The sequence below is a fragment of the Phocoena sinus genome, chromosome 2 (genome assembly GCF_008692025.1).
Source record: "Phocoena sinus isolate mPhoSin1 chromosome 2, mPhoSin1.pri, whole genome shotgun sequence".
Taxonomy (NCBI): Eukaryota; Metazoa; Chordata; class Mammalia; order Artiodactyla; family Phocoenidae; genus Phocoena; species Phocoena sinus.
In genome coordinates, this window is record NC_045764.1 from 36,133,356 (window position 1) to 36,155,781 (window position 22,426).

The 22,426-nt window shown below is 41.8% G+C and overlaps 1 protein-coding gene across 1 annotated transcript; it reads right to left on the reverse strand.

Moving 5' to 3' along the window:
• Nucleotides 1–437: 437 nt before the first annotated feature.
• WHAMM (WASP homolog associated with actin, golgi membranes and microtubules) lies at nt 438–21,837 on the reverse strand. The gene is made up of 10 exons (XM_032623974.1): nt 19,509–21,837; nt 16,335–16,508; nt 13,822–13,972; nt 10,969–11,138; nt 9,811–9,973; nt 7,232–7,419; nt 6,185–6,271; nt 5,854–5,949; nt 3,040–3,514; nt 438–1,213 (listed from the first exon to the last, which is right to left on the reverse strand). Exons 1-10 carry the CDS (start codon nt 20,121–20,123, stop codon nt 918–920), a joined length of 2,415 nt encoding a protein of 804 aa, XP_032479865.1. The 5' UTR covers nt 20,124–21,837; the 3' UTR covers nt 438–917.
• Nucleotides 21,838–22,426: the final 589 nt, after the last annotated feature.

The following is a 22,426-nucleotide window of genomic DNA, read 5'->3' on the forward strand; positions in this document are numbered from 1 at the left end:
TGTTTAACGTTTTGGGGATTTTGTTGTTGTTGTTGTTTTTGGTTGAGTTGGGTCTTCGTTGCTGCGCGAGGGCTTCCGCTAGTTCAGGTGAGCAGGGGCTACTGTTCGTTGCGGTGCGCGGCCTTCTCACTGCAGTGGCTTGTCTTGTTGCAGAGCACGGGCTCTAGGCGCGCGGGCTTCAGTAGTTGTGGTTCGTGGGCTCTAGAGCGCAGGCTCAGTAGTTGTGATGCACGGGCTTAGTTGCTCCGTGGCATGTGGGATCTTCCTGGACCAGGGCTCGAACCCGTGTCCCCTGCGTTGGCAGGCGGATTCTTAACTGCTGTGCCACCAGGGAAGTCCCGTTTAATGTTTTCAATAAGATTTCAGCTAAACCCAGCCAAGGGAGGGATGGCTGTGTTAATATATTATGTTTCATTTCCTCATGAGTGACACTGATGCATTATAAATAGTTCTTTATTATGAGTTTATATACTGCCTGATACATGAAATACATTTCCTTTAAAATATTTAAAATAATTCCTGCTTATAAGCAACTTATTCGGATGACTGTTAAAATAATGTTCACATTCAAACCTTTCAATCCCAGGAAACCACTACACACACTCGGGAGGAACGGTCAGTAGTGCTGTTTACCATAGCACTGTAAACGTTTTTCAGAATAAGGGAATGATTCTAGATTATCCGTGGTGAACAATAACTACCATTTTCTTATGCCAGCAGTGCTCACCGTGCGTTCTTAGATGCGTGAAAGGCACCACGTCTCTCCTTCCTTCCCTGACTTTAAGAGCTGCAGCGTTAAATAAAGCTGCAACGTCACACACCCAGCCCTGCTGATCTTTCGGGGTGTTATGTGGCCAGTCTACCAGCACCCCATTCACATGCTTTTCCAGAACGAGCCTTGGGCCTTGGCGAAGAGGCTAACGGTCCCACTCGCCGGGGTTCTGCTCATCGCGATCGTCCTCCTCCGAGTCAGCAGATACTCTCTTAATTCTCTGGAGCGCTGCCTTGATGCTCCTCTCCAGGTCGCTGGTGGGTTTATTGCTGGGGCTCGGGCCAAGGTCAGGGTGAACTTTCTTCAGTTTGACCCCTTGCCTTATGGCAGCCAGAATGTGCTCATTGACTGAGGCACGGGGAGGGGACAAAGTGGGCGCTTGCACCTTCTGGAGAGGGGCCCTGTCATGCCTTAAGGAGGCCAGCACTTCATCCATTGACCCTGAAATTGAGTAAACAGAGCAAGGAGTCACGAAATCATACTCTTTCTCCCTGAGATGCTGAGACTTTTTTGTACTTGTTAACAGGGTTACGTCACCCATCAGTTAATGCGATGATGTAAACAAATCATCATCATTCCATTAAACAAATGCTTTGATTATCTGCTAGAGAGGTCGACCATCAGCTCCCTTTCTGAATCCAGGATAGTCTAATTGCTAAGATTTTACCTTGACCACTTATTTTCCACTACTTCTTCAAATCCATAGCAACTCCCAGGCACAGTCAAAAGTCAACATACCTTCTGTTTCTCAAGACACAGGTGTTATCATCCTTTTGTGTAACCCTGAAGATAGTTATGAATTCCTGGGGTATTAAAGTAATCCAACCCAATGTGCATTGACAGCTCTAAAATTGTATCTCCTCCATTTCCCTTCCCACTTAAAAATTTTTTTTTAACGTACCCCACTGTATTTCTCCAACTTCAGTCTCGGATATTAGTCAGTGATGACTCGTTCTGTAATAATGAAGCGAGTAGGTTTCTACACATGAAAAGGCTTAAAGCAAAACTTTAATCAGTAGCTCAATGAACCCAGAGTGGGTGGCACTGGCACATTTCTCTGTATATAGTGTGTTTAATTCCACCTACATTACCCTGACGTAACTTATGTGCTCTACTTTTGAGGGTGTGAAATGCTGTCAAAACACAGATTAGATCAGAGTTTCAAGTCCTTGGTGAAGAGAAGCTATTTTTCACTCTGGCACCTTGAGACCCCTGCGGGGGTAAAATCTTTTACCACCTGCTGGAGACTGGGGCATGACTGTAGCCACTCATCTAGGGATCTTCTATATGAGACTTCAAGGTGAACGGTCATTTCTAGTTCAGAATTGAAAGGCCATGCCGTGGCTAACAGAACACTTTGGATTTTAACCTATAACTTGTTATTACTTTTCCCTTCTAGGAGTAATAAGACAAAGTTTCACCATCGAGGGCATTTTATTATTCTTTCCAGTGAACTGAGGCAGTGTGTGTGAGCTGATCAGGGCTTCCCACACTGTGGGCTACACCAGGCCGGGAACAGGGTGCCCCCCGCAAAGCCCTGCCACGTCCCATCTCTCATCTGGGCCCAGGCACGTGAGCTCTCGCTTTCATTTACACGATGTTGCCACAGACCCCATGGAAATGGGCCTCCAGTCTCTACCTAAGAGCGTGCACATTTTCATTTGTACCCGGCTCCAGGTGCAAAGAAACCTTGAACTCCGAATAACCAGAATACGCATTAACCAGAACCACAGTTTGGAACTGTTCTGTTTGTATAATTCACATCACCTAGCACAATCGCCTTGTATGTTCTAGGCATAGGTACTCAGGCATAATCTTTAAAACAAGTGTACACAGCATTTCGATAGAATTTAAACACAGACACAAATACACTCCAGAGCAGTGGGCTCTGAGTCTGGGCAGATTTCAGCCCGTCTCCTCCATAGTCAATGTCTAAATCATAATTAGAATAATGAGTAGAACTATAGCCCTCATTAGACAGAAATATTCAAGTGTATTCACTGTGCTATACTTGCAAATGCAAAAAAGTGGTCTACTATTTTTCTGACCGCTTCATTTTAGAAAGATTTCCCGCAGCATTTATCAAACTCAGATTTAGGCTATGCTAACTTTGCAATAAAAGAGTGATAAGGCAAAAAAATGCTGAAATATTTTAAGATTGTAGAGAGTTCTAAAAAAGATTTTGATTTGAAGATGAAGGCTCCTAAAGCTAGAATGCTCCAACCACCTAACCACCCCTGGTGAGCAGGGACACTTCGGCAGATTACCTGGGCAGCTAAGACTGTCTGAGAAACCACACGGGCTCTCAGCGGGCGATTCACACACTAGAGGAAGCGGCTGATCATCTTTCGCTGAAGTCCTGAAGTGTAAATTCCAATGATTTGCAGATTGAGAAGAAAAGGGCGGAGCAGGGAGGGGCGGTGGTGGTGGTGGCGGCGGTGGCGGCGGTGGCGGTGGAGGAGGTGGCGGCAGTGACAACTCCTCACTTGATCTGCAGTGTGTATGGGCACCAGCTGGAACAAAAGTCTGAACAGGGATGTTTCTAGCACAGTCTTCAGGCTCAGGGGTTATCACGTTACTAACTTCAGATAAGGGAGCGCTTCTGGTTTTCCTAGAGGACGGATGGATCCCCGCCGTCATCTGAGAAGTCGGCAGGGATGTCTGCCGGGGAAGTCCACTCGGCAGGTGTGGAGCCACAGGTTGTGAGCGAGAGCTCTTTAGGACAGAGCGACCTGGACATCTCTGAAAATGAAAAACTGTTGTGAGAAACTTGCTACAAACGCAAACCGTCAAAATGCTGAAGCTTTCTGTAAGTGAACACTGAAGCATTTCTGTGCGTGGATTATTCTAATTCACAAAGTGGCTCCTTCTCACCATGTACCGCCACCCTTGCTACTAAATCTACCTATTAAGGAATAAGCATTTCTGTCCTTTCATAGAATACTTTCTCTGTAATAAAGATATGAAAGGATATATACAGATGAAAACATTCATCATATTTTTAGTATGAAAAATCAGAAACTTAGTATCAACGATAGGTGGAAAAAATTACGGTGAATTTAAAGTATTAGGCAGCCATGAAAAATCGTAAGTAGTGCAAAGTCCGAAACATCCTTAAAAAATGCAGATGATCTGGTGTTAAATGTATAACCAGGTAAAAAACAGAGGTATGAAAAATACCAGCAGGGTGGACCTCAAAGTGACAGTTAAAACAGGAATTATGGATGTTTCTCTAATTTTTATGTTTAGAGCAAATTTTATAATTTAAAAATGTGAATTAAAGAAGTTCTGATGAATGCATATATGTGAAATCTAGACAAATGGCATAGTTGACTTTATTTGCAAAGCAGAAATAGAGACACAGACAAAGCAGAAATAGAGAAAAATGTATGGATGCCCAAGGGGAAACCCCAAGGGGTGGGGTGGGAGGAATTGGGAGATTGGGACTGACACATATACACTATTGATGCTATGTATAAAATAGACAACTGAAGAGTGGCCCCCGCTTGCCGCAACTAGAGAAACCCCTTGCACAGAAACGAAGACCCAACACAGCCAAAAATATTTAAATAAATAAAAATTTTAAAATAAAAATAAAATAAAATAGACAACTGATGGGCACATACTGTATAGCTCAGGGAACTCTTTAATTCACTGTGGTGACCTAAATGGGAGGAAAATCCAAAAGGGAGGGGATATATGTATATGTATGGCTGATTCATTTTGCTGGGCAGTGGAGCTAACACAACATTGTAAAGCAACTATACGCCAATAAAAATTAATTAATAAAAAAAATAAAGAAGTTCTGGTCTCGCAGGTATAGTTTACTAAAGAAAAACCTAACCTTACAAAGACCTAATCTTGAGGGATGTATACCTCCATGGACCAAAAAAACTGCAACCTTTACCAATTTGAGGTCAACTCGTTCCAGTTTGTTGAGAGCTTAGGCAGCCTGATTTCTGTCACCTTCATACCATCTTCATACTGTCTACATTTGAAAGTTCATGACTGCTCTGACTAGTTCAGGGCTACGGAGCTGGACTTGCATCCCTGAAGTCCCTTCTTCCACACTGATCAATACCCTCTGGTGACAGCTGACCAGCAAGTTACTGTCCACCTGGCTCATCTGTATTCATGCAGCCCCCCGCATTCATGCCCAGGCTCCCACCCAGGACAAGCAGACTCTCTGGAGGTGGGGTCTGGGCATGAGTATTCTTTAGAAGCTCCAGAGGTGCTTCTGATGTGCTGCCCGGGTTGGAGAATCTCTGCTGTGGCTCTGACTCTGTATATCCCTCATCTAAGTTGTGTAATCACCCTGAGCATCAGTTACTCATCTTTAAAGTGGTGATGATATCGCACAAGGTTGTTTTAAGAATTAAATGAGAATGAATGTAAGTGCCTAGCACATGCCTGGTATACGGCAGTGATCAGAGTAGAAAGCATATCGGGAAACAAGATGAAGTTGTAGGACATGATTGATTCACTCTGGTGGCCCCTATTTTTCTTGTTGGTATCACACAGTGCACCTTCAGTACTCATCCCAGAATTATGTCTGGGAGTGGGTGGTGTTCTCTTTTGGGTCATTATGAAGGTGTGTGTTGCAGGTGTGTGATGAGACCAGGTTTATGTTCTACATTCAACAAATTTAATGTTACTTTAAAATAAGTATTTACTGTTTTTTTTTATACCTATTCACTTTTAATAGGGTGCAAAATTATACTTACATCACAGTGTTTCCTTGACCAAATTTTAAAGACTTCTTTATTACAAACGAGGAAACAGCTAAATCTAAGGGCAATTTAACTATTTTCAGTTTTCCCTGCCAGCTGACACCACGGTGAGCAGAGTCACGCCACCTGGTCAGGGGGCAGAGCAGGAACCCTAGTGTGCGGCAAGGTCAAAAACATCATGATATTTCTAATATTTTTGATTTTTATTTATAGGCTACAAATAATGGCATTTGGGAAACATTTTATGTCCCAAACTTCTGTTCCTAATACTTTATACTTTTCTCCTAGGATGGGTGATCTTCGTTTATTTCTCCAGACAATGCAGGTGAAGTGATTATTTCTAGAACTCACCTCTTTAAATGCTCTCAATCGTTGGAGTGTTTTTTGGCGCTCTTGGTTTATCCATTCTTTTTTCTTTTGCTCCTCCTCTTTTTTCTGGTCTCTTTTCTGTATTTAAACAAACACATATTTGTAAACTTCTCAGAAGTCCTGAGAAAGAGAGGGACTGTCACCTGACCTTATTGCCTCCTCTGGCCCCCACGTCTGCCCCCCACGCGGCAGGGCCAGACTGCGCTGTCCCCTCAGGATCAAGGCTGACGGGGCAGTGGAGCTCCACTTTGCACAAACTTAAGCCCGTGTGTCATGTTATGCGAATATAAAACATTTTTCTTCAACCACTCACCCTCTGAACGCTATGATGCTGATGAAAATATTTTATGCTTTCTTCAGCCTGTTGCAATCTGAGTCGATGATTTTCTTTGCATTGATCCTGGGGGAATAATATAATTTCATAGATCTGTTTTTCACCTGGTTATAAATTGAACGCCACATGGTTTTTAATATTACCATGGGCTATAGCATAAAAGGTTAAAAGAAAAAAGCACTGCATTTGGGCTGCAGTATAAAGCATTTATTAATAGGAGTTATGGTGTGGCTCAGTGCTTCTGCCTTCTCCTCGGTCACGTGATACGGGGCAGTGGGCTGCTTACGGGAATCCCTCCTTCCCGGCAGGAGGGCCACGGCTGGGATTTAGTGCTTTGAGAGATGAAAAAGCAAATCCTCCAAACAAGTGGAAATGAGAGGACATACAGGCAGTCCCACATTCCTAAGTGGGATGTGTCCTAAGGATCTGTTTCAATGCAATTGTTTTAAACACATTTCCCCATAATGTTCTAAGTAATATCTCCAAATATACCTACCTACATAACACATCCAACCTACAATACCTGAAAAATTATATTAAAAACTACATCTCAATTATGCTTAGCCATTCTTAGTATGTTACCTTTTTATGTAATCACAGAGTGTTTAAAAATTAAGAAAAAAATCACCGCATATAAGGATTGAAATGAGCTGAATATTATCTGATATTTTATAATCAACAGTTCACAATAAAATTAATTTCAGCATTTATTATATAGCTGATTAGAAGTTTCTACCTATTGTGGTTTTTAAAATACCTGTGTAAGTAATAGGCATTCAATAAATAGTTGTTGAAAGACTTAATTAAAATCTAAAGATGATGGCAAATGCTTAAATCCAAAAGGAAAAAGAATCTTCTTAAGAAAAACATTTTAAATGTATTTTAATTGTATCCACTGATAGCTACATAAACACACACAAAATTAATCATTGATAAAAAGCCTTATTTTCAATACCTCTTTATCTTTCATACAAGAAGAAACCCCCAGAAGGGGTAAGAAAAGAAAGCTACCCTGGGCGCTCCTACCTTTCTGTTCCTGAGACGGGCTCTTCTGGCACAGATCCTGCCCCGTTTAGATTCCAGCTGCTGGCACTGCCGGCTGAGTTCCTTCACCTCCAAATTCTTATCATCCTGCAGCCCCATTACATGATCCATGACTTTAAGTTCCTCTGGATTTTCACATGGATCATAATAGATAACTTCATCCTGTTTATCTAGAAACATATTAATGATTTCTTAAAAACATGTCTTATTATTAAAAATAATGCATACTTTTTTTAAGGTAAGGAAAGTTAAATATCTTTGTAATTATGATTAACATTTATGTATATGTATATCTATGTGTACACACATACACACACACACAACTTATATAGCTACACATATCAATAAACAGAATTCTTAGAGAAACTTCTCCATGTGATGGAAATATAATTTTAATGGCAACACAGTATTCTCAAATTTAAGCACTCTCTGTTGTTAGAATATTCCAGTGTTCTATTATTATCAATTTCACTGTGATGAACATCTGAATATAAATCTTTGTGTACATTTTTTATTACTTCCTTAGCAGATGAATATTTAAGGCTCTTGATGACTCTTGTCAAATCACCCTCCTCCAGAAAGGCAACTTACATTCTACCAGCAGTATAGCATTAAGGTGCCTTAATGATATTTAATCTTAGTTACATATTGATTTTTAAAAAGTACATGCTAACTGTAACAAATTCAAGCCCTACAAAAGTACACAAAAGTGAAATTTGCCTCTTCCTTCACCAACTCTTTGGCATCTTATTCCCAGAGGAAAACATGGACAGTTTGGCATGCATCCTTCCAGATTAACTTTTTTCTAATAGAAGTTTTTCCTAAATATGTAAAATGCTTATAACGTGAAGCTACTGTAAAGTTTTTTTAATACCTAGGATTAAATTAAATGTTCAGGATCTATATGAAGAAAATAACTAAACTTGGAGGAACTTTAGGGAAAAAAAGACTTAAGTAAATGGAGAGACATACCATGTTCTTGGATGGGAAGATTCAAAATTGAAAAGATGACAATTCTCCCCAAATTATCTCTAATGTTAAGTGCAATCCCAATAAAAATTCCGAGTTTTTTTGGATTTTTTGTTTTGAACTTGCCAAAATGATTCTAAAGTTCATCTAGAAGAATAAAGGAGTGAGAAAAGTCAGAAAATTTTTGGAAAAGTAATGAGGGAAGTACTTGCTTTACCTGATACTAAAATGTACCTCCAAGGTACAATAATAAAAACAGCATGGTACTGGCACCAGAAGCCACTCACAAATCAGTGAAAGAAAATAACAATTCATAAATAGATCAAAACAAATATGATAATTCTGGATATGAGACAGGTAAAAGTCAAAGCAAAGCAACAGGGGAAAATGTTTTTAAAAACTAGTGATTGGGACTGCTAACAATTTGGGGGGAAAAGTTAGATTCCTACCCCACATCAAAATAAATTTCACCTGGATTAAAGAGCCAAATGTTTTTAAAAACAAAATCATAAGAATACTGAAATAAAACATAAGTAAATACTAATATAATTTTGGGATAAGGAGGTATAACACCAAAGCAGAAGACTGATAGAGGTGACTTCATAATAATTAAATATTCCTACAAGGCAAGAAAAAGCAAATGACAGAGAAATTATTTGCAACATATGACAGATAATAGAATAACATCTCTAATATAGAAAGGGAATGTTCCAAAGAAAAATGGTCAAAGGCCATGAATAGGCCATGAATAAAAGAAATACAAATGGCCAGTAAACATACAAAATTGCGTTCAACATCACTTGTGATTAAATACATGAAAATTAGAAGATGCCATTTTTTGCTCTCAAGTAGGTGAGAATTTAAATGAATAAGCATGGGGAAAAAGCTATTTTTATAATCAGCTGATGGGAGCATCATTTTGTACAACCTATCTAGAGGGCCATTATGTAGAATGAAATTTAGAAATTTAGAAAATAGAGGTGTAGAAAAATGCATATCAAATGATTCTTGTAGTTTTTTTTTAACAAGTATGTGTCAAAATGTAAAATACGCATTGTCCTTGACCTGATTCCATCTTTAGAAATTTATTCCAAGGAAATAATCTGTTGTAATCACAAAGACACGTGTAAAGGAAGGTTCTTCACTACAATGCTGTTCACAACAGTGAAAAACTGGAAATCCCAGCATGTCTATACAATGGAATACTATGCAGCCATTAAAATTTTTGATGGTTTTATTACTTACTGAAATGGAAGAATGATTATTATGTATTAAGTGAAAAAGAGGTTACTGAACAGGATACATAGTTCTGGTTTAAGAAATTGAAAGATTTATAAACATCAGCATACAAAAAAAGGCTACAAAGCTATAGAGCCTAAGTATCTCTAAATGATTTAATTGGGGTAATAATAGTTTCCCTTTGTTTTGCTGTGTGTTTAACAATGAATATATTATTTGAATAATAAATTACTAAAGGGAAACTTTGTTAGAAAATTTCAGATATATTAGACAATATACAATAATTGATAATATGATCTGTATTTCCTTGAATGTGTAATTTAAACATATATACATTTAAATATATGTTTTACCTTTTATAAGTCTTTTAATAGAGTCCAACTGTGTAACAAGCAGTATTTCTTCATATTTTAATATCTCAAATTTAACCTCATATAGTTCTAACTGAACTTCATAATATTGTATTTCTAATTCGTCTACAACATTTATTTTTTCTTGTTCTGGAAGATCTTCCATCTTGTTTTCATGAAAAAATAAGAGCAAGTTAAAATAATTAGTACATTAAAGGCAAACTTTACAAGCATTCAAGTTATTTTCTATTCCTTGCTCAATATCAAATATAAAAAAAGCAAATAGAGAAGAAACACTTTTCCATTTCATTTAATGGGATAAAAATGCCTTCTTCAATGTTTGTCACAAATACTTTATCTCATCCCTGAAATATATGAAAACATTTAGGTTTTGAGAAAAATAAACAGCAATGAGGTATTTACAAATGTTTTCTGCTTTAAAGTCATAATGTTACAGGAAAAAAATTAAGTGACTACGCTTCTACGATAAAGCACCTCTTTGATTATTCTAAAATTGTGCTGAAAACACGGCTTGATTGATTTTAAACTACTGAGTACTTGATTGATTTTAAAGTACTACATCAGTACTGAGTTTGATGTTATCGTCAAGTGAATCCTACAATATAATATTTCACAAACAGGGACCTCCTTGGTGGCGCAGTGGTTAAGAATACGCCTGCCAGTGCAGGGGACACAGGCTCGATCCCTGGTCCAGGAAGATCCCACATGACGCGGAGCATAATCCGATGCCCCACAACTACTGAGCCTGCGCTCTAGAGCCTGTGAGCCACAACTACTGAGCCCACATGCCTAGAGCTTGTGCTCCGCAACAAGAGAAGCCACCGCAATGAGAAGCCAGCACACCGCAAGGAAGAGTAGCCCCCGCTCACCACCACTAGAAAAAGCCCGCACGCACCAATGAAGACCCAACAAAGCCAAAAACAAATAAATAAACAATTTTAAAAAAATAATATTTCACAAACATTTTGACCAAAGGGAAACTTCACGGCCAACCTTCCACAGTCTGCAAATTCTTATCTACTGGAAGATGGTGTTGGAATAAGCAAAGAAAGGAAGCTCTTTCACAATGCCTGGAAAGAAAGATTCTACCTAAAATAAAAGTGTATTTTTAAAACAAAGTTTCACTTCTCTTTGTCTCACCTTTCCCTGAATTTCAGCTCTTTTGTGACTGAAACACAACTCTTTGGCTCTCATGAGTTGCAGAGTCTCCCGAGCTAACATCAGCTTGAGTTTTTCTAACCTGGGAGTTGCTGTGGCCCAGGCAGCCTGGCCAAATCTCTTCTCATCCTGTGCCATTTGTTTCTGCATTCCTGTTGTATTGTAATTAATAAAATAAAACATAATTACAACTCATTAAAAACAGAAATTTATCCTGAACTAATTCTTTGTTTATTGCCTCCCATGTTACCTGCAAAACATCCCTTTTAAAAGAAAAATTCTTGTATTTTAGTGAATTTTTATTGTCACAAAAATAATGCATGGTTATTGGTATAAAATTTTAGATAACTTCATTTTAAAAAAGAAAATAATAAATCATGAATCTCACTTACTTAAAGCAATTGCTTCTTACATTTTGGTGCATATACTTCTAGACTATTTCTATGTTTAGCTAGACAGACAGGAAGATATAGTTTGACCAAAACAAACAAAACCCCCCCCCCACAGGATCATCATCCTGCTTTCTATCTTTTTTATTTCACTTAATATATCAGGGAACTCTTGCTATTCATAAAAATAGTTACAGAGAATCATGCTTACTGCTATATGGCGTTCCATTTTATAAATGTACTATAGTTCAACAAACTGACAGACAATAAGTTGTTGCTGTTTGGGTCTACTATCAACAATGATTTAAGATCAAAGTCCTTCACCCAGCCCACAAGACCATATGGTCTCATCCCTGCCTGTCTTGCTGGCATTATCTCACACCACATTCTCCATTCAGGCATACCTCAGAGATAATGCAGGTTCAGTTCCAGACCACGACAATAAAGCGAATATCACAATAAAGGGATTCACATGAATTTTTTGGTTTCCCATTGTGTATAAAAGTTATGTTTACACTGTACTGTGGTTTATTAAGTGTACAGTAGCATTATGTCTAAAAAAACAATGTATATTTGAGGCAGGAGATAGACGGGCCCCAGGCTAAACAGTTTCTCCCCTGTGGACAGAAACTCTGTAATAGCAGAAACTCCATAAAAGCAGGATAATGGGGACTTCCCTGGTGGCACAGTGGTTAAGAATCCACCTGCCAATGCAGGGGACACGGGTTCGATCCCTGGTCCAAGAAGATCCCACATGCCACGGAGCAACTAAGCCCGTGCGCCACAACTACTAAGCCCGTGTGCCACAACTACTGAAGTCCATATGCCTAGAGTCCATGCTCCACAACAAGAGAAGCCACTGCAATGAGAAGCCTGTGCGCCATAACTAAGAGTAGCCCCCGTTCACTGCAACTAGAGAAAGCCAGTGCATAGCAACAAAGGCCCAACACAGCCAAAAATTTAAAAAAAAAAAGGATGATGGAGGAGGCTGGGCCCTTACCAGATAAGAGATAAAAGACCACATATTCCTCATTCTCGAAGTCAAGGAGAACTTCCTGACTACACATGCACAGAAAGGCTCCTTGGAGGTCAAAAAGGGAGGGGGCGCCACCTCATAGTAAGTGATGTCAACCTACCCTAAGCCTCTAGAATCCATCTTGGCTAAGAGATGCGCGCGCGCGCGCGCACACACACACACACACACACACACACGCGCGCGCGCGCGAGGATCCTGAGATATACCAAATACGGACTCAGAACCAGGCAAAGCAAGATGATTGGTCAAAGGAAACCCGGAAGAAATGCCCCGTAAAAGTGATTCAGTCTACCACGAGGGTGTGACTCTCTCTCAGCCCACCCGTGTGTCTATCCACAGTCACTGTCCTCTTTTTCCTTCAATAAACACTTAACTTGCTTCACTACTTTCTGTCTCTATGTGGAAATTCATTTCTACACAGCTGACAGGCCAGGGCCTTGTCACTGGCCACTGGTCCCTGGTGGTCTTGTGGCTAGGATTCAGCGTCCTCACTGCCACGGCCTGATCTCAATCTCTGGCCGGGGAACTGAAATCCTGCTTCAAGCTGCTGCAGGCTGAGGCCATCCGAGATCACATACATACCTTAATTTAAAAATACTTTATTACTAAAATATGCTAACCATCATCTAAGCCTTCAGTGAGTTGTAATCTTTTTGGAATAATAACATCAAAGATCACTAATCACAGATCACCATAAAAAATATAATAATATTGAAAAAGTTTGAGATATTAGGAGAATTACCAAAACGTGACAGAGACATGAAGTGAGCAACTGCTGTTGGGAAAACAGCACTTGCTGTTTTACAATAGACTTGCTCAGTGCAGGACTGTCACAGACCTTCAATCTGTACAAAACATAATATCTGTGAAGTGCAGTAAAGTGCAGTGCAGTGAAATGAGCTATGACATGAGGTGTGCCTGGACTGTGCTCCAGCCCATGGCTTCCTCATACTTGGCATACTTCCCAAGTTCCTCAGACGTGTCAAGCTCCCAAAAACCAGAGGGCCTTTGCAAATGCTACTCCTGCCTGGAACACTCTTCCCTCACTTTTCTGCTTTCTCCACTTCCATTTATCCTTCAGATATCAGGGCAAGTGCCACTTCTCAGAGGCCTTCATTGGCCACTCTGATTGGGCCTAATTTCTCTCTCCTAAGCTCTCAGAGCCCCATGTTTCTCTTCTCCATGTGGCTTGTTGCCACTGCCATTTTCCATGTGTTTGAATGAATATATAAATAATATAATTAAGATTTTTCTCCCTTCACCTGACTGTACAGTGGCTGTTTATGCTTATCCTTATATTGAATCCCCAGTACCTAAAAAATACAGAACCTGGTGCTTAAGAGGCACTCAAATGTTTTCCGAATAAAATGAAAATTACATGTATCTTAGTATAGCATTTTAAATTATTACCTGCTAATGCTTCTACTGTTTTTTCAAAATAATTCACTGTAATATCTTGAATCGAGACTATAGCTTCTTCAGCCTGTCTGGTCCATTCTTGGGCTTCCTTCTGCAGGGCAACTACCCTTTTAGGACCCAGACCATCCTCATCCAAGGACTTCTATAGAAAGAAGGGAAAGTTATATTAGTAAAGGAGAATAGTAATGTAGAGCCATTAGGAAATCGAAAGGAAATTGGTCACATGGATTATTTCAGCTACTTTTATTACTACTACATAGTCAATTAAATTTCATTCATTCATCAGTTCCTTACTGAGTATGAATAAGGCTCTAAGTGGTACATCCTTTGGATGACAAAGGGATACTCTGAAGTATAAAGGGAAAAAAACCCTACTTTTACTTTGTATTACTCAAATAACTTTTTCTATAAGGGAATGCTGTCAAGTTATGTTTCTCTATTAGTAATAATACACGATTGTTTGAATGAGATCTGTATTGTTAAGCACTCAGCAAAAGCCTGGTACATGACACTCAAGTGTTAGCTGTTGCTGTGGTTTCTTTTAGGGGCATGGCAGGAAGCTTTTCAATAGTGAGATTCTTTTCTGAAGGGCAAAAGTAATACAGTAACCTAAAACATGAATGATTGTGACATATACTATGTCACCTAGTATCCAATTCTTCTACCAAGCATGATTTAGTGACATAAGAAATATACCCAGGTTAGCCATCAGGGAAATGTAAATTAAAACCACAATGAGATACCACTTCACATCTACTAGGATGGTTATAATCAAAAAGACAGACAATAACAAGTGTTGACGATGATGTGGTCAAATCGGAACCCTCATTTACTGCTGGTAGGAGTGTAAAATGGTGCATTTATGGAAAATAGTCGGGCAGTTCTTCAAAAGGTTAAACAGAGTTACTGTAGGGTCCAGCATATCCATATATCCAAGAAAAATGAATACATATGTCCACATAGAAACTTGAACACAAATATTCATAGCAACATTCATAATAGCCCAAAAGTGGAAAGTTACAAATGTCCATCAATTGCTAAATGGATATGTAAATGTGCTATGTGCATATAATGAACATTATTTGGCAAAGAAAGAAATGAAGTTCTAATACACACTACAACATGGATGGAACTTGAAAACCTGATGCTACATGAAAGGAGCCAGACACAAATCATTCCATATGATATGAAATGTCAAGAACAGGGAGATCTAGAGGCAGAAAGCAGATGGGTGGTTGCCTGGAGTTGGGGGGGAATGGGGAATGCATATGGGGTTTCTTTTCAGGGAGATGAAAATGTTCTGGAATTAGTGCTGGTGGTTGCAAAACTCTGAATATACTAAAATCCACTGAATTGTACACTTTAAATAGGTGAATTATATGGTCTGTGAATTATATCTCAGTACAGCTGTTATTTAGAGAAAGAAAAAATATACACAGGAAGTAAAGACAATCCAAATAATAGATTTGCAAAATAACGAACAGAACAACTTTCTCCACAGGTTAGGCTGGCATGAGTTTCGTCTAAACATGATACCATTTTTATGGTGCCCAGCAGTGGTTATGAGTGCATGTGTGGAAGGATGGCCCAGTGCAGGGGGCAGAGATCAAGAGATCTCTGTTGTCTTCTGATTCCAGCTGGTTTAGAACCAGAGAAAGCTATTGAACCTCCCCACCCACCTTGGTTCCAGATTCATTTATAACACTGGAATGATAATGCTTATTCCAACTAGTGTTCCATGGCTCAATGAAATAAGAGCAATGACAGCATTTACTAAAGTTTAATTTACTGAATTACAATCCAGGGCCTTGCTATTTAAAGTTTCATCCTATTTCTCAGAAGTCTGCATGTGTCCTTAGAGGCTGAAAATAAGCTAAAGTAAATAAGCAACACATCAAAAACAAGTCATCACTTCCCTGGTGGCACAGTGGTTAAGAATCCACCCGCCAAGGGCAGGGGACACAGGTTCGATCCCTGGTCCAGGAAGATCCCACATGCCACGGAGCAACTAAGCCCATGCGCCACAACTACTGAGCCTGCGCTCTAGAGCTCACGAGCCACAACTACTGAGCCCATGCGCCACAACTACTGAAGGCCGCGTGCCTACAGCCGGTGCTCCGCAACAAGAGAAGCCATCGCAATGAGAAGCCCGCACACCGCAACAAAGAGTAGCCCCCGCTCGCTGCAACTACAGAAAGCCTGCGTGCAGCAATGAAGACCCAATGCAGCCAAAAAATTAAAATTGAAATTAAAAAAAGAAGTCATCAGCAAAGAAAGTGTGTAACCCTTGAAAATCTGCAGAAATCTTAATGTATTAAGACGACCGATGTAAAATGTCTTTATCTGAAATCAATTTAAAAAATAATAAATTCAATATATCTACAATATATCTAAATATAGGGTAAACCCAAAGTGGAAACACAGATTGAATCTTAAATGTGACTGAAGAAATAGTATACAATAAAGAATAAATCTCATAAAGTAAAAATATAAAGAAAACGTACCAAAATAGCAAGCTTACATGAAGTTGCAAGTTCTCGCATATCCCTGAATGGCTGCAGTAAATACTGGAAGAACATGGTTGCAGCAGTAACTAATTCCTGGTATGCTTCATCTTCCTCTCGATACACTTTCATTAATGCTATCATGGTGTTGGCTTTTTCATGCCCTTGAAGCACCTAGAAGGCAAAATGTAAATAAAGCTCACGTGTGGACAGTATTTATAAGATCATACCAAACCAACAAAGCTAAAGAAACCTGAATGTTCTAAACTTTAATGCGTCAATTTAAAATACTGATTAAGGGCTTCCCTGGTGGCGCAGTGGCTGAGAGTCTGCCTGCCAATGCAGGGGACGTGGGTTCGTGTCCCAGTCCGGAGGATCCCACATGCCGCGGAGAGGCTGGGCCCGTGAGCCATGGCCGCTGAGCCTGCGCGTCCGGAGCCTGTGCTCCGCAACGGGAGAGGCCACAGCAGTGAGAGGCCCGCATACCGCAAAAAAAAAAAAAAAAAAACTGATTAAACATGAAAATGCTATTGTTCTCCAACCAAAATGCCCAGTAAGAATGGTTAAATAAATCATGGTATATCCACAGTAGATTATTATTACTATAATCAATCATTCAGCACTGTGCTTTGAAGACTGTTTAGTAACTGGGGACTTACCAGGGAAGCCCTGGGGACGTTTATAATAATAAGTGGGAGGTGGAGGAGGATGCAGAGTTGAAAATTTTATCTTAACTGTGTTTTCTCTAAGTACTCAGAGAAAAGGACCAGAAAAAGGCATCAAATAGGGGGTAGACTGAGGATATTTTTCATCACTCTTCCGACCATAAAGGTTTTGTGAGGATGTACTCCTTTTTTAAAAGCTCATAAGGACACAGAAATGCCTCCAAGTACTTCTCCAGCATGCCAACTCTCTTAATTCCCCCAGGTTAATATTGCCACCAAACCCCCAGCAGATTCAGTTAGCATCACAAATGTGGCTCTAGCCTCTGCAGAGCTCTTCTTCTGAGGCAGGATAGAAAATAAACTGAGCATTTATAATCTAGATAAACTCATTTGGTAAGAAATTACCTTACCCCCCAGGAGAAGAGAAATAAAATCAAGTAATAGTATAGACTTTTTTTCCCCAGTCAATAACCTTAAATTCTTCTATTTCCTTCCCTCCACTTAAGGATAAAGTGATCTATGTTCAGCTGACATTTTATCCAGGTGATAATAATAGGATTAAAAGAAGTTTCCCTGAAAAATATTAAAACACACAAAAAAGTAAACTTAAGACAACTGATACTTTTCAGTCTTATTGCTTAGACTATTCAGAATTCAAACCATTCAGCTTCACTTTATATACACTAGCAATATTGGCAACTGGTCTAATTCTAGAATCAATTGCTTTCCTGTTCTAAATATGAGCTGAGTATTAAGATGATCACATACACTTCCATGGATGCAGTATACTTTATATTTAAGCCCTCCTCTGACCACCTGTTACACGTAAACAGGTGAACCACACAAGTGTCAACAGCTAGCCTAACAGTATCAACTATACTGGTGCCATAATACCTCTGAATGAACTTCAACTTGGGTAAAGTATAACTTTTACAATAGTAACATATGTTAGCTTAAGGAAAAACCACTTCTGTCAGAAACTGGTGTCTAAAAAATAAAAGTCTGTCTGATTCAAAATGATAAAGTTGGGCTTCCCTGGTGGTAAGAATCTGCCTGCCAATGCAGGGAACACAGGTTCGAGCCCTGGTCCTGGAAGATCCCACATGCCACGGAGCAACTAAGCCCGTGTGCCACAACTACTGAGCCTGTGTTCTAGAGCCCGCAAGCCACAACTCCTGAAGCCTGGGCCCTTAGAGCCTGTGCTCTGCAACGAGAGGCCACTGCAGTGAGAAGCCCTCGCACCGCTGCAAAGAGCAGCCCCGGCTTGCGGTAACTAGAGAAAGCCCGCGTGCAGCAACAAAGACCCAACACAGTCAAAAATAAATTTAAAAAAGATAAAGTTGACTGGCCTGAAACTGCTCTGTGGTTTCCTCACATTAAAAGTGAAATTAGGGGCTTCCCTGGTGGCGCAGTGGTTGAGAGTCCGCCTGCCGATGCAGGGGACACGGGTTCGTACCCCGGTCCGGGAGGATCCCACATGCCGCGTAGCGGATAGGCCCGTGAGCCATGGCCGCTGAGGCTGCGCATCCGGAGCCTGTGCTCCGCAACGGGAGAGGCCACAGCAGTGAGAGGCCCGCGTACCGGAAAAAAAAAAAAAAAAGTTCATTCTATATTTAGCTTGAGAGGATATAATTAAGATTTTGAAATGTGGCTGGATTGTTCTCTTACACCTCCCCTTCCTCAAATGAAGGCAGAGAAAAATCATTCGGATTAAGTACGGCGTATAATGAGAAAAAGGCAAGCAAGAGGCATGTCAGGGTGTGGGATAGAGCACTAAATCTTGACTCAGGAGAGTCAGCTGGTTGTGGATATATGAGCCATATTTTTCTCTTAAACCCTTTTGTGAATTTGTGAATCCCCTTCAGTTCTGTAAGCTTACCACTCAAAAAATGAATTGTTCCATCTCGCTAATTACCTCTTTCAAGCTTAAAATTGCACTCACGTTGCTGCTGTTCCACACTGATGAAGACAGCTCACAACCTGTCGGCTGTCCCCTTGACCGAGTCTTTATCACCTAAAAAACCTGTGTCCTAGAAAGCACCTTCATCCTCTAAAACATTTTGTCTCATTATCGGTCTTCCCTCATACACAGAACCTGTCAGTGTTTACCTTCAGTCTGTGTTGTCATTTCCTACACGGATGTGATATTTCTAGTTTTGCTTTCAGTATTCTCTGGCACTTCCTGTCAAAACAGCCAGCTCCACCAGCATCTTCAGGGGAAAGGTTTAAGGGCCTACCCTAGCTCCTAACTGCGATTAAACTTTGATTTAATTTAGTCCTCTCACTATAGGCCCCACGGGGCTTCCGCGGAATTCCCCTCGATGCTCCCCGACAGGTGAAGAGCACCTGCGAGGCTGCGCGGCCCTTCCGCGCATCACGCTGTTAACCTGCTCCTTCCCCGCGCTGGTCTGCGGAAGGACCCCCCTCTCGCGCTCGTCCCACCCTGGAAAAGGGCCCGAGGCTCAACCGAAAGGCAGAAGGACCGGGCGACGGCCCGGCGGGCGCGTACCTGGCGCAGCCGCGCCCCCGCCTCGTCCCGCCGCGCGCGCAGGACCCGCTCCCGGAACTCGCGCGGGCTCTCGCAGTCGGCCGCGCACCCCTCGGCGGGGAAGAGCGCGTCGCGCACCGCGGCGCCGCCGCAGCCGTCGGCCGCCTGGCCCAGGTAGCGCTCCAGCTGCCCGCACAGCTCCTGCAGCGCCGCCTCGCCGAGGTCCGTGCGCGCCGGCCATACCAGCGTCCACAGCCCGAGCCCCAGGCCCCAGGCCCCGCCACCGCCCGCGTCCAGCTCCGGCGGCAGCCGCGGGAAGCAGCGCTCCAGCGGCGGCCACAGCGCCGCCAGCTGCTGGTGCGCGCCGCGGAGCCCGGCGGCCGAGAGCAGGCCTGCCCAGCTGGGCGGGGGCGCGGCGGCCTCAGACACGGGCTCGGACACCAGCTCGGGCCCGGGCTGGCTCCCCTTGCGCCGCCGCCGCCGCTGCGCCGTGCGGTCGTGACAAGTCACAGCGAACTTGCCCTCCACGTCGTTCCAGGCCACGAGGAAGCGCAGCTGGTGCCGCTCGGGCTCGGCGAAGAGGTCCTCGCGGACCGGCACCCAGCCCTCCAAGCTGTCGGGTTGCTCGTCCTCCATGACCGCCGGCGGTCAGCGCCCGGAGGGCTCGGCTCGCCAGAGCCTGGTCTCCCTGCACCCCCAACCACTGGACTGTCCGGACCGCGTCATTTTTCGCTGAACTGAAATCGGCGTCAGCACCCCAGCTGCCGCAACCCTCGGCACTTTTCATTGGCTGCCTGCGGCCTGTGAGGCTTCCAGCACGCTTCCGGGATTGGTTGGGTGATAGAAGGGAGGGTTCGCGACAACCAATGAAAAGGTCAGAAGGTCGCCGCTCCGAATCAATCAATGTCGCAACCTCGTCTGGAGCTCGGAATGATCACTCTTGCCTCACCTTTTCCACCTGTGTACACACTGACGTTGAAAAAAATATTTGTTAAATGAACGAGTTATTGTCTTAGCCTCCTACACTAAACTGTGAACCTCTTGAGAACGCAAACCCAGCTAGCTGACTTGGTCTTCTATTACTGGGTAGAAGCCACAAGCTTATTGGTATCAATTCAACAAGCTTTTATGGAATGTATGCTGTGCGCCTGTTTTGGGAGGCTAGGCGCGGAGGGGGCATACAAAAAACGTACAGTCTCTCCGCCTTCAAAGCATCCCAGCTCCCAACCAACATGTTTAAATATAATCTGTGTTCTAACACGTCATTTTAGAGATAAGGAAACTGAGACCCAGAAAAGAAACGTTTCTTAAGATACACAGACACTAAGGCAATTAGACACTTCAGACCACCTGGCTATTGAAGACCTGTTTACGGAGATCAGGAGATGTAGTTTGCAGGTAGGGATGGAGTGTGGGTTGGAGCTGAACCTGTTCATGCAACAGGGTATAAGACAGCACAGGGCTCTACCCAGGAAATGTACAGTGTAGACTGAGAAATACAGTACATGTCAGCTCCCGTCCTGTGAGAGCACTGCTAGAGGGGTAGTGGGGTTGGAGGACCGAGGGGGAGGAGCGAGAAGCCCAGGGAGTGGGGAAGGATCCCTTCATCAAAACACGTTTGTGAGGGCTTGATTCAGGAACTAGTGAAAGGGCTTTTGAAGTTTTTGAGCTGGGAACGCCAGGAATCAGATTTGTACTTGCTATTATGCCCAAGGTAAAACAACAACAACCCCTCTCGCCCCCCCAAAAGAAAAAAAAACAGGTCCAGGCTGAAGCTTTGGTTAGGGGCATCTCCACCCCCCCCCCCAAGATAATCCCAAGGCATCTAGCAGCCTCTATGGAATGTAGCTTGAAGGTCTAAAGGTTCCTCTATCTGAAGGTCCCTCCCTTTAATGTCGAGGAGAGGTGGGGCTATGGGTTCTTGGATTCCCAATAGGTACTCTGGCTGTCACCCAGTCCTCTTGGAGAGATAACCTTCTAGCTGAAGTGATTTATTTTTCCTCAAACTATTTTTTAATATATCATTTTATCTAATATGATTTCTTATAATTCTGTAATAGTCTATTTTAATATCTTTGAATATTCTTTACAGTATGTCTTTACTGGTTTTGTTTTACAATCTTATCATTTCTATTAGTCTTTCTAAATTATTTGCTTTTTCAAAATGAAAATAGCAGGCTTTCTAATTATAAAAGAAATTTTTATTTCTTGTGAAAGGGGAATAAATGTATATATTCTTAGAAAAAATGTGGAAAAGTATACACCAAACCTAATAATTGTTGTTACCAGGATGCATGACTGGTTTACATTTACTTTATGGTTCTTTTGTAGTATTTGCTTTTTTCTCAGCCAAGTATTATATATTATTTTACAATAAAAAATAATTTTAAGAAGTAATAAAAGGTATATATAATTATTATAAAATGGACGTATCAAAGCTATAAAGATATAAATAAAATAACTCAAAAAAGATAAACCCTGCTTTCATTTTGTGTGTGTGTGTATATATATGTGTGTATATATATATATATATATATATATATATATATAGTTATATTGTAATAATATTTTGCATACTCTTTCTACTTACAAATATATTGTGGACATTTTCCACATTAAAAATATAGGCATTGAGGCTTCCTTGGTGGCACAGTGGTTGAGAGTCCACCTGCCGATGCAGGGGACACGGGTTCGCGCCCCGGTCCGGGAAGATCCCACATGCCGTGGAGTGGCTGGGCCCGTGAGCCGTGGCCGCTGAGCCTGCGCGTCCGGAGCCTGTGCTCCACAATGGGAGAGGCCACAGCAGTGAGAGGCCCGCGTACCACAAAAAAAAAAAAAGGCATTGGGCTTCCCTGGTGGCGCAGTGGTTGAGATTCCGCCTGCCAATACAGGGGGCACGGGTTCCAACCCTGGGCTGGGAAGATCTCACATGCTGCGGA

Bases quoted from the DNA above. Each gene is read 5' to 3' on its own strand.
- WHAMM (XM_032623974.1), bottom strand. From the start codon at position 20,123: ATGGAGGACGAGCAACCCGACAGCTTGGAGGGCTGGGTGCCGGTCCGC. The intron at 5,950-6,184 runs GTGAGTGGTTGA...GTTTAAATACAG, and splicing joins AGCATCATAGCGTTCAGAGG to AAAAGAGACCAGAAAAAAGA. The intron at 1,214-3,039 runs GTAATCTGCCGA...ACTCAATTTCAG, and splicing joins AGACAGTCTTAGCTGCCCAG to GGTCAATGGATGAAGTGCTG.